The 12,923-nt window shown below is 35.6% G+C and overlaps 2 protein-coding genes across 3 annotated transcripts in view; both read right to left on the reverse strand.

Moving 5' to 3' along the window:
• The window catches only part of sdhaf2 (succinate dehydrogenase complex assembly factor 2), a 487,549-nt gene that overhangs the window by 313,061 nt on the left and 161,565 nt on the right, over positions 1–12,923 (reverse strand). Inside the window, exon 1 of one of the 2 annotated variants that reach the window (XM_051715710.1) lies at positions 8,802–8,806. The exons of the other annotated variant lie outside the window; for it this stretch is intronic. The gene's annotated coding sequence lies outside the window, so the exon portion shown is untranslated. Of the gene's footprint in view, positions 1–8,801; positions 8,807–12,923 lie in introns of those variants that run through there. 2 annotated transcript variants of the gene reach the window in all.
• Positions 28–6,697, reverse strand: rlbp1a (retinaldehyde binding protein 1a). Its single transcript, XM_051715524.1, has 8 exons — positions 6,558–6,697; positions 5,577–5,606; positions 5,178–5,306; positions 4,723–4,927; positions 3,889–4,067; positions 2,958–3,116; positions 1,414–1,524; positions 28–1,225 (listed from the first exon to the last, which is right to left on the reverse strand). The coding sequence occupies exons 2-8, from the start codon at positions 5,583–5,585 to the stop codon at positions 1,079–1,081; spliced, it is 939 nt and encodes a 312-aa protein (XP_051571484.1). The 5' UTR covers positions 5,586–5,606; positions 6,558–6,697; the 3' UTR covers positions 28–1,078.

Genomic DNA, 12,923 nt, shown 5'->3' on the forward strand with positions numbered 1-12,923 from the left:
TTACATTTAAAAAAAAAAACTAATTACACATGCTGCAAACAATTATTTTAGTAGAGATGACACGGAATGAGTGCCTTTTGACTCAATAAGTTTGAGTCAAAAGGCACTCATGTGCTTCGTGTGGATTATCTAATGATCTGTGCATCCAATTACCTTATGTGGGCTCCTTTGAAAGATAATCACCTCCTCTAAATAATGATATGTGATATTTTATGCTCAGTTTATTTTTCATGAAGTTATAAGCGAAAAAGCAGCATACAAGCAACACCAACACAATTGTCAAAGAAATATACTTAGCTATTGCTCACTATATTTTTGCCTCTGAGTAAACAAGTAGGCTGGTTGTATTCTACTCTTTGAGAGCTTTCCAACAACATATGACTCATGGCTATTTGACCAGTTTACTGGTTGCAATAATATGTACAGTGCAAAAAAATTTTTTTATATAAATTATCAAAACGGAATACTTCTGATTTGTCTGCTAATTTCAAAGCACTTGCTCAGTTGTGGTCATAATGCCTGCCTGCATTGGAAAGTAGAGCTTCTAAGCTGTCAAATGATACCTAAAAATGATTTTGTGTTGGTCATGACTGTAGTTGACAATACTTTGACGATTTTTTTATTTTGTATTTTTTTTGGCGGGCCCATCCAAGCTTAAATGGTTCAAATAAAACACGTTAAGAGACAAGGCATGGTTGGTCAAGGCATGGTATTATTTGTCTGACACTATTTACAACAGTTATTTTCTACACGTTATGAGTACAAAACTTTCTTATGAAACATCTCAGGCCACAGTTTTTCAAGGCAAAGAGGTTAAGTGACATTTCAGTGGCAGTCAACCAATTTCTCTTTATACATACACAGAAACTGAAATTTATTTCAGAGGAGTTTCAAATATGATCATGTAAGATCTGTATTGTTTCCATCTCTGTTAACATGACCATTCTTGCAACCACTGTATTACTACAGTAGTATTATGTTTTTATCCATATTTTCTAAAAAAAATTCTAATACCTTTATATTTAAAATCAACAAAAAGGTGTATAAAAGGTAGTTTTGTAGTATTGGTTTCTGTCATTTAAAGGGCTGTGTCTTCAGAGCCAAACAGCTTGATTGCCGTCTCTTTGCCATCACACATGGGGCCCGTCCCATCGAAGTCTGGAGGAAGGATTTCAGCACCAAAATCCCTTAAGTAGCCATCCAGCTCATCACCATGTACAAAAACCTAAGAAGAAATAAAAACAGGTTAGTGTTTCTCGCCTAAATACAGATTTAAGCTAATTTCCAGTGCAGCTTAAACTTTATAAATCTTCAAATTGTTTGGGAGGTTTTTGAGAATAATGAACAAGACTGTTTCGAGTTTTGTTTTTCACTTGCACTTGAATTCCTCTCATTACCCTTCACTCCACTCACCCTCTCCAGCAGTTTGCTCTTCATGAAGGGCTTCACTACATTATAGGTGGTTGTGAAGTACCAAGGCTGGTGGATCACATGCACTGCCTTGAACCGTGCTGGGAAAGAATCCTGTATCCACAACGAAATCACAGTTCATAAAAGCCAGACCCACGAATAATAGTCTACTTTACCCACATGATTCAAAATGATTTTTGCTTTTTTTTTTTATTTACTTAATTAAAATGAAATAAAGCAACACAATTCTAGAACATTTTGTGACAACTTGATTTCATTGCATTCTATCTATTTAAATTTGTAAAATGAACATTTGCTTAATCCATTTGAGTTGTGGCTACATGAATCCTTTTTGTGGTGTTACTGTAGAATTAGGTGTTATTTTATGTGTTTTTGTGGAAGATGAATATTAAGAGGGATACTCATTAGTGTTTAATGTTTTGTTATGTTGAGATTAAGAAGAGTTTCTGTTATGTTGGAATTTTGGGGGTTACTATTATAGTGAAGAGTGGAGCTTAAGCTAACGATCAGGACAGGTAGATATCACACATGAAATAGATTGCTTGCTTCTTTTAGCAAATGCTATGCTAACCATAGCATAGTTATTAAACAACACTTTGTAGAGCTTTCAATCAGCATGTATTTAGCATGCTAACATTCACTTTCACTAGTTAGTACATAAAGAAATAATATAGATTTATTTGAGTTACATTGACATATTTAATTTTGTTGGGTTTACCCAATTCAACTATGTTCTTTCTACACATAGTGTTTGTGCTGAGATTACATAGTAATTTTAAATTAAGAAAACTAATTTCAAATACATGGAACCACTGTCCACGATTGAATCAAATTCAGCCAAAGAGACATTTTTTGAGTGTAGCTTTGTGTTTGAAAACAGGTTAGAGACATCATGGATTTATAAGAAATTATAATTTTTTTAAAGACACTTCCTGATGTAGTATTAAGAATCTGCAACAATAGTGAGCAACTTTAGGGTTTTCAGGAATTAGCGAATGCATAAACATTTCACGATAGACCGTTAGCTCTTAGATTGTTAAGCGATGATACTGTATATGTTTCTGTAGAAGTTAGGGTTAGGGTTAGGGTTAGAATCTAAACTCAGTTAAAAAAAGTCTATAATAGCAAAATTCCCAGTGAAGAACTATACTAGTCGTAATCCTGAAGAGAGATCAACAAATCAGAGAAGTTGCTGTTACCTCAGAAACAGACTTTATGCCCAAAGAGCGCAGCTTTCTGCTTATAAATATATATATATATATATATATATATATATATATATATATATATATATATATATATATATAAAGGTCAGTCAATATGCACTTTATTATAACCTATTATAATATTTTAACCTCTATTATATAATCTCTTTTCAACAGGAATGTCATCCTTCATAATCTCTAAAATATTTGACAGTAAATAATCTAAATACTTTGCACATTACTTTCTGTACTTTCTTCCCAGTAAACAACCTATTTATTAAGCTTTAGTATTTTTAATGAACAAGCTGTGAAAACACATACCTGTAACATGTCTACCATTTTCTTCAGTTCTGTGTGTTTGATGCCAGACGCGTGCTGCATGGTGAAGCCCTTGAAATTCTCAATGAGGACAAAACCGTTGATTTGGGTCTCTTCATTTTCCAAAAGTTTCTCAAGGATTACGCAGTATGCACGCAGAGTCTGTGAAAAAAAGGTTTGTCGCGAAGCAACACCTTAGCAGAGAAAGCCACTGTATTAAAATACATTTGTATAGGCTGTGTTTGAACACCAAGTAATGCTTTTATTTTCAACTTAAGTGGTCTCATGAGATCTATCATCTTATCTAAGTTTACACCCAGTGCTTGACGCTTTCAGAAAAGGACTTAACTAAACAAAAAATGGTCCAGATCTTTTGTATTAGCTCTGTTAGCATGTTAGCCTGGCTAAGCTAAACAGCCATAATGACAGTCGGACAAGTGGGTAATTTACCAGTACAGAAGATTAAATGAAATTCAGTAATGAACTACCTCCAATATTCTCAAAATATTAGTAGCCCAAATGTTTTGAAAAAGGCTAAGCTTACAAATTAAAATTAAAAGGGATAGTTTATCGAAATATGATTAATTCAGTCATCATTTACTCATCCTTACGGTCCAAACCCGTATTACTTTCTTACATGAACATTTAGCGGAATGTCCAAGCTGCTAATTTCCATACAGTGCAAGTGGACAGGGACCAGGGACAGCTGTGGTCACCATTAATTTTCACTGTATGGAAAAGAACAGCTTGGACATTCTTACTAAATATCTCCTTATATTTAGGGAGAAAGAAAGTCATATGGGTTTGAATTGACAGGAGGGAGAAAGAAAGTCATAAGGGTCTTGAACCACATGAGAGTAAATGATGACATAATTTTCCATCTTGGGGTAAACTACCCCTTTAAAAGTACAGTAGGAAAAAATACCATACATACTTCATCAAAAGTGACCTCCTCTAGATCCCAGTTCTCAATGTTGAAGAGCAGCACCACACGGCCATACTTATCCCTGGTGGAGAGGATTCGTGGGTAACCAGCTTCAATGGTACTGCGTACTGCCTCTGGGGTTAAATTCTCAAACAACTCAGGGTAGTCTCGCCTAAAACGCACATAACCTGTCAAGGATGGATAAAAACATTTATTCACGATTCAAAATATGTGTCCCAAAATTTTTACTTGTTTGGTGCATTGAAATAATGAATCTGAATTGTTAGCAGGGACGTTTCTGTAGAGGACATATCGTCAGACACTTTGTCGTTGTGTATTTCAACACTTGGCCAATTAATGCAGAATTCCTCCTTTGCAGTATTGGTCCCAGTTCTCATGCCAAATCAAAGGTTCAGTCAAGTGTGCAAGTGTGGCTGGCATGTTTCTGTGGGCTGTGCATGTCAAAAAGAAATTTCAAGGTCGCTGGTTTGTGTGAAATATGCAGAACATCAAAGCATAGCTTGTCTCCCAGTTCTCAGCAATCACTCTGCCCTGTGAAAAAAAGAACCTGCCCTATTTATGCACAAAGGATCTCTTTGAAAGTTTTAGAAAGCCCCAATTAAAGCAGATAATTTTTCTCTGTCCCAGCAATGAGAGGAGCCAGAGGATGCATAGATGAATACAAAGCATGTTGACAACAATTACACAATCTGTTACATATAGTATTAGCAGGGAACTGTTGCTAATGAGTTCCTTCACTGTCATAAGAAAAATCCTACAACCTTGGGTCATTTTTAAAAGATAGTAAAAGCTGTTTTAAAAATATATAGTAAATCTGTTTACCTTTCATGAGCTCATGTGCTTTTGTCACATCAAACTTGCGAGCACGTATGAACCTCAGCAGGAGGGAATCTGGTTTGTCCCCAAATTTTTCCTGCACAGCCTTGGCGAGATCATCCCCTTTGCTTGCCTTGTCTTTCATCATGACCCTCAGTTCGTTTACAAAAGACACCCTCTTTTCCTCAGTCTCATTCAATTCATCTTTAGCCTGTAATGCAGGAAGATTAAATATTTACATTTATTCACCTTGCAGATGATTGTGTATTGTTGGCCTGGGAATCAAACCAATGACCTTGGCATTGCTAACGCTCTATCAGCTGAGTTACAGGAACACAATAAAATTAGTAAAAGTGTTATGGAAGTGTAAAAATGTTTTCCCAACAGCTGTGATCCATTGGCAGGTTACTATGTCATATGTTTATATTGAAGCCTATAGTGACAGCATTGATTTGGTATACCTTCTGTGCTGTGTGGTCTGGAAGTTTCTTACAAGGCCCATACACCGGCCCATGATCGTTAATGGTCAGATGCTCAAGCTTGGCACGTAACGCCTGCTCCTCCTCGGACACCATGCGGAATGTTCCGGTCTAATGGATGAAAAAAAAAAACAACACATTATATTATGCCACTTACAAGAATGTTTAAAGAAAAGTTATCCTGCTGTGGAGACAGACCCCCAACTCTCAGTGAACCACTGGTTATTTAATAATCCCTATCACATGAGCCACCAGAACACCTTGAGAAACAACAGATTAGTTCATCCTACCGAGTGCAATTAACAATAGAGGTTAATGCAGTCTTTTAACTGCATAAAATAGAAGTAGTCACTGTTTTTACAAAAAGAGAAAAATACTTACAGCAGCCATGATGCTGAGATCCTGTAGAGGCTTAACGGACACAGTGAAAAGAGAAAATTGTATATGTTTAGTTTAATCATAGTGTTTTCTGAATTAGATCAATTAAGACAATAATTATGTAAAATTGTCTCCCTTTTACATGGAGTTTCATTGTTTTTCTGGTCAAAGTAAAGCAAGCTATTAATGTGAGACAGGTCAATGGAAAAGCTTTAAATAATCCTGTTTCTTAGGGGGTTTTTTTTTCTTCGATCTTTATGACCAGGAAGATCGAGTTTCAGCATGTCAATGCACAATCTTCAATGTTTGCATAGTGGTTGTCCACAAAACTTTTTAAGCCTATGTCAAGCTTTATATAAACATAATAAAACATTTCAGGATTCACTGATGTGTTATATAATTAATTCAGAAAAGTAATTTCTTAGATACTAGAAGGAAAATGAAAAGATTACAGATTTATATATTATGGTATACATATAGTATAGGGGCATTTATATAAAAAATAGCAAACCAAATGTGAAATCAAAGACAGCTTAATTGGAGAATTCCTGGAGTGCCAGATTCCAGTCCATGTGAAAAATATAGCCAAAATTGGACAAATGCATTTTAGGGAAAGCACAATAATAATATGTTACATAATATAACATATTGCATAATGCATAAGCAAATTAAAAAATAATTAGATTTTATTTATTTTTTTTAAGAATAAATTAAGAAATCTATTCATAATATTGTTAAGCCATGTGCCTGATCAGAGAGCAACAGTAGTTTTCTTTCAAGATAACTGCAATAGACAACCATTGAAACTTCTACCAATCAATAAAGCTAAAATCTACATTTGGTCATTTTATAAATGACTGATGCTCCTGAAAGCTGGTTGCAAGTACCAGTCAATGTGTAAGTCCAACCCCAGCATCCTCTTAAGCTGTAAGCTTCAACACAAAGCAAGCGTGTTACTTTAATAATACTCAGACTGTGACTTACCTCAGCTGAGGGAGATTCAGAAGTGCTGCACTGAAGAAACAGAGCTCAAAATCTCTCAGGAGGAGAGAAGAGGGGTGATGAGGGGGTACAGGCGGGCAGAATGAGGTGAGGCGTTGCTCACATCAGATTAACCTGTCACACTGTATAACTCACAACAGATTCAACTAATCTACATAATAAACATTCATGAGGGGCAGGACCGAGGAGGATTAGCAACAACATCATCATCAGGTGGGCAAGAATGAGTATGTGTATGTGTGAGAAAGAGAAAAACTTCCATAAATATCAGTTTAAAGTTCTTTGTTTTGAATGTAATAAATTAATGATTAATGCTAAGGTCATAACATTTTATTAATAAAATATAATGCAAATTTTGGAAACACATCATAATAACTCTAATAAGTTATTAACAAACATTATATAATGCTATATAATGCTATAATGGTAAAATATGAAAATATTTGAATGAAAGTGTCATGAGATTTCTAACTATTTGAAAGTACATTAGCTATTGATCTGTTAAGCATTATATAATGGAACTAGATTTTTACATTCTTCAAAGAAAATGTGAGATGGTGCTTTCCTGTGCAAAATCACCCCACCATGTTGGTAGGGTATACCACGGTGGTTACTATGGGCGTTGCTACATGGTTGTGATGGTGTTCTGGGTCTTTGCTTGGTGGTTGCTTACTGGCCCAAGTTAAAAGAGCCCACTCCCAGGTCAGTGATGTTCTGGTCCCTATGTTTCGGGTCCTCCTCCAATGTACATTAATGGGATTGTTTGCCTGTTTTATTGTCTGCTGAAAATCAGTAACTTAGAAGAGTAATTGCATACCTCACCTCAACAATCTGAAGAGTGGAATGAGTTAAAGGAATACCCTGGGTTCAATTCAAGTTCAGCTCAGTGGACAGCATTTGTGGCACAATGTTGATTACCACAAAAATTAATTTCAACTTGTCCATGCTTTTCTTACAAAAAAACAAAAATAAATCTGGGTTACAGTGAGGTGATTATGATGGAGGTGCATCGGGGCCCATCCATAAATGTTAAAATGCTCAATGTTTCAAAAGTAAAGCCACAAGACATAAACAAAATGTGATTGACCTTTTCTGTGTAAAAAACGTAGATTTAACCTTCATATTCTGTTTGGTCATTTTTGACCTAAATAAATTTTTCTGATGTAATAAAAATGGTTTCGTTTATCTGAGTGGTACAAGACTTTATGACTTTTCCACTAGCCATCTGAACATAGAATGTTTTTTTAACTTGATTCGATAAGTTTGAGTGGCCGTAGAAAAGAAGAAAAAAAAAACGACACCTTTGCTGTATGCGTTCAAAATTGACCGACAATAGGAAATGAATGGGAAAGACTAGAAGACAGAGCACTTATTTTTATTTGTCAAATACAATATTTTAATCAGCCACAATGCAGAAAACACACACACAGAAATGAAGGGGTGAGACTTTACAACATAAATTAACAAATGATCTGGTGACACTATAACACAGAGCATTTTTTTTTACATTAGTCAAATAAAATCTATAAATCAGCTACAATGCAAAACACACACACACACACACACACACACACACACACACACGAGGGGATAAAACCATAACACACCCACAATGCAGCACACACACACACACACACACAAACACACACACAGAGAAATAAATGGGTGAGACTAACACAGCCAGAACGCAGAACACAACATACAAACACACACACACACGCACGTACGCACGCACACACGCACACACTCACTCACACACAACCTCATGCATGCACACACAAATTACAAAGAACAAAGTCTGAGTCTTCTGTTTTATACACTAATTGAATTTTCACAGTTCATTTCTGTTTATTACTGTGTATTTTCATGACATTATCATTAATTTATTTAAGTTATTAAATGTTGATGTTTTAAATAAATTATTGGTAACAAAATCATTATGTTATGCTCTTTGTACACCAGGTCAGGTTTGACTGAAAGCATAATGTGACACTTCAAAACAGTAAAAAAAAAAAAAGAAAAAAAAAACTTTCACCAGATGGCAGCAATCTGCCTGTAATACAGGACATAGTCTTGTCACGATTAAATGTGTTTTTGTTCATGTTTTGTGTTCATGTCTTTTATTTTGAAAGTTTAGTTCCTGATCCTGTTTCATGTCATGTGGTTTCCTGGTCATGTGATATCCTGTTTCCCTCCATGTTCACGTGTCTTGTTTTCATTGGTTTATTGTCTTGTTAACTTGTTATCAGTCTTGTCGTGTCATTAGTTCATGTTTTAGTAATCTAGTTATCTTGCTATTAGTTCAGTTTTCCCATTGTTTGTCATGTTACCACCAGAAGACCTAAGACTGCATAGAAACATTTTGGCCACCACTAAGAACACCCTATGCTGGCACGTTTTGCACTGGCAAGCACCATTCACCTTTTATTACTCACTAACCAGTATGATTTTGTGATTTTCCAGAAGTTTTAAAAATACTCATTACATTCTGTTTTATGTGCCATCAAGTTTTTTAAGCACTCTGCAGCAAAAGAATCAAGTGTTTGGAGTTACTAGAAATTAGTCAACAAATGTGCCCTGTGATTTAAATGACATTTCAAGGAGCAAGATAAATGCCAAATCCCATCTCTCCCATTCACCCCCATCCTCACTGTTCTAATGAGCCCCAGAAATCTTAGCTTAGCTTGGGTGATTTGGATTAAAGCCTGGAATCTCTGCTTTGATTTGCTCACAGACTAGAGCAGCAGATAAAACCAGCAAATACAATAAAACAATGTTCAAAATAACAATTCATTATTGATTGCCTCAAAACTTTGGTGGCCCCAAATATGAACCCAGACAAGTTGTGATTTGAAAGGAAGCAATCCGGTAACCATTGACTGAATTTCACAATAACACTCTATTATTAAAAGCATTTTGTAGGGCAGTGGGTTTTGCACCTTATAATCCTCACTTTGTCACAATGAGAGCACTTTTCATAATTGAATTTCTCATTTTACTGTTCAATACAACAGAAATATATTAATATATAAGCTACATGTAAATTAAAATAAGTGGCAATCAATAATAAAATGATAAAGCTGCAATTTACTAAATTGATGTCCTTGGTTGTTTCTTTGGTTCATTCATAATGAACGCAAACAAGTAATTTAGTTGAATAGGGTTTGGTCATTCAGTTCATTTTGTTCTCTATGGTGGTGGGGTGAATTTAGGACAGACTACAGATAGGTCTGCAGAGATGCTGTCCAATCAGACATGTGAGAAAAAATGGATAATAAGCAGTGGAGAAATAGTTGTTCTTCACAACCTCCACAAAGCCCTGCTGCTCTGCTGAACATGCACAAATAGTTGACCCACTCTGCATCCTGTTTCATTGTCTAAAGAACCGCTCCTCAGTACATAGCTCTCCTTTCCATTTCGCTCATTAGTGGTGAACTCTTCATCACAGTTTTATTTTATTATAAAATATAAAAAAACAATGGCCACAAAAAAGTATTTGTTTTTTTTTTAGTTGATTTTGGCTGATACCGATTTAGTTTGTGGATTAAAAATGTAGGTTTGCATCTGTAAACAAGATAAATTATACATTTAACTAGTAAAAACGGCCTTAACGTCATTATGCATCCAAATTTACCTGGATTTATTTAATAAGAGAAGATCCAAATTGTTAATGCCTCATTGGGCTGTTAGATCCTTGAAAATAGGAGATTATTGTATGCATCTTCACGTCGAAAGTTCATTGATTATGCAGACACTGCTCACACCAGTATGCGCGCACACTCATCTGTGGCACCCACTATTGTCGAGTCATGGAACTTAGAGCTGGCCTTTTGTGACCATAAAGCTTGGAATTTGTGATGGAAAGTTTTTTGGCTACATAAAGCCCATGCTTCTCCAGATTTGCTTGTCTTCAGAGGACTCGCTCAAGACCACTCAGGGTGAAGGTTCTGTGTGGTCAGGTGAAAGTGTGTGCTTTATACGAAATCTAAGTAAAGTTTCAGATTGTTGCAGATGTTTGTAACAGTTTTTTTTATTAGTATACAAAAGGAATCAAATCTACTCAAATACTCTAAAGTGCCTATTTGCTCTGTTGTTTGATATGCTGTTTCACTCATGTGCCATCTGCAGCAGATATACAATAAGCCATTCACACATATGCCTAAAGTGAAATATTCCTTTTATCACCATTCTTTTGTCTGTATTTTGCTCATTGGCACTCTTTTATATACCCATCTTTGCAGTAGTATCAGTAATATAACTCCACGTACAGCGTGTTTGCGCATTAGCGCATCATAAATGCAGGATGTAAACATGACAAATTACACAACATCTGCTGCATGGTTTAAATGTTGTTTTGTGCATCCTGATAATTTAATGCTCCTCTAAATGCATCCCCAAGCAGCGTGGCCGGTGTCTGAATGTTCGCAAGCAGTGTTCCATTGCTCAGCTGTTTCAAACTTATTTTTTATGAAAGGCCAAATTATCTCTTAAAGGTGCCTGTAAGCGATTTAAGATGTTCTGGAACTTCCACAAGACTGTGCCATTAAATTAGATACACCCCCTCTTTCCAAAACACCACCCTCCAAAGATAGTGTTCCGCTTCAACTACTACACAATGAAAATATGCACATGTGGACATATGTTTGGCTGATCAAACAATGTGTCCCTGGCCCGTAGTCATATTTTCGTTTGCTTTTTACAGTCTAGTGCTGTCACAGAGACCGGTGAGATACGGATCTCAGGACAATTATTTCAGTGATATCTTTCAGGGAGAATGTACATTTTCTGCATACCGTTCCATAAAAAGAAATCGCTTACAGCACCTTTATTGTTCCCAGTGTTACTCATCATAATTGAATGTTTACTGATAAGAATTTGAATGGCAGAGCTCTCTAACTGAATTTTTACTAGTAAGAATTCCAATTAGAGAGCTCTGTAATTGCATTTTTTACTAGTAAGTATTCCAATTACAGAGTAGTAATTGTACTAGTAAGAATGTAATTGTAAAGTTCTTTAATTGCAATTCTTAGTAAGAATGTAATCAAAGAGCTTTACAATTGTAGATTTTTACAAGTAAAAATGCATATAGAAACTATAATATAGAGAACACAGTATTCATACCATTTTTAATTACTATGTTAACCTTGCTCAGGTGCAAGATAATGGTATTCTCTGATGGCAGTGGCCTCTTTCAGCAGGATAATGTGCCCTGCCACACTGCACATATTGTTCAGGAATGGTTTGAGGAACATGATGAAGAGTTCAAGGTGTTGCCCTGGCCTCCAAATTCCCCAGATCTCAATCCGACTGATTATCTGTGGGATATGCTGGACCAACAAGTCCAATCCATGGCGGCTCCATCTCGTAACCTACAGGACTTGAAGGATCTGCTGCTAATGACTTGGTGCCAGATACTACAGGACACCTTCAGGGGTCTTGTAGAGTCCATGCCTCGGCCGGTTTGCGCTTTTTTTTTTTTTTTTGGCGGCATGCAAGGACCAACAGCATATTAGGCAGATGGTCATAATGTGTTGCCCCATCAGTGTGTGTGTGTGTATTAATATATATATATATATATATATATATATATATATATATATATATATATATATAAAATCAATATAATACAAATAAGAAATAAAAAATGTATAAATTTCAAAATATTTAAACATGGAATTCAAATATGTTAATACTTACATTTAATATTTATATTCAATATTAATATAGAGATATATTAAAATTATAGTGGGGGTGGGGGCGTGGTTGAGCATTCGTCTGGGGAGAGGGAAAGCAGTAAGGCTTCACCCCTGGGTTATTATTATAACTAACAGCTGTTTCTGAAGAGTCATAAAAGAGGAGCTGACGCCAGAGGAGGGGAGAGAGAGAGCTGCACAGCAGTGCCCGCATTATAGTGTTGAGAACAGTGACATTGAGTGTTTATTGTACCGAATAAAGAGTTTAACGTTACCTGAACCCCGCTTCCTCATTCAACGTCCAGTCCTGTTACAATTATAAATTATATATTTCATCAATTTAAATTCAGATATTATATTAGATTTAAATACATTGATTAGATCATACAGAAAGTGGCTTTAGAAGTCAAAATATTGTTTGTTTTATTTCTATATCATTGACCATAAGGCCATCACTGGCCCACAGTCCACAGCAAACAATCCGTTTTACAATTGAGTTTATCAATCTGTCCAAGTTAGACTTTAGGGACAAGTTTTTGCTTCCCTTGTTTTTGGTCTATGGTCTTTTGGTGGGTTAGCTGTGTATTCATGAAACAGCATAAGATGTCAGTGGGTGACTATCAGATTACTGTGTAATTTGGAATTAAATTATTAG

Source organism: Myxocyprinus asiaticus, chromosome 2 (genome assembly GCF_019703515.2).
Source record: "Myxocyprinus asiaticus isolate MX2 ecotype Aquarium Trade chromosome 2, UBuf_Myxa_2, whole genome shotgun sequence".
Classification (NCBI taxonomy): Eukaryota; Metazoa; Chordata; class Actinopteri; order Cypriniformes; family Catostomidae; genus Myxocyprinus; species Myxocyprinus asiaticus.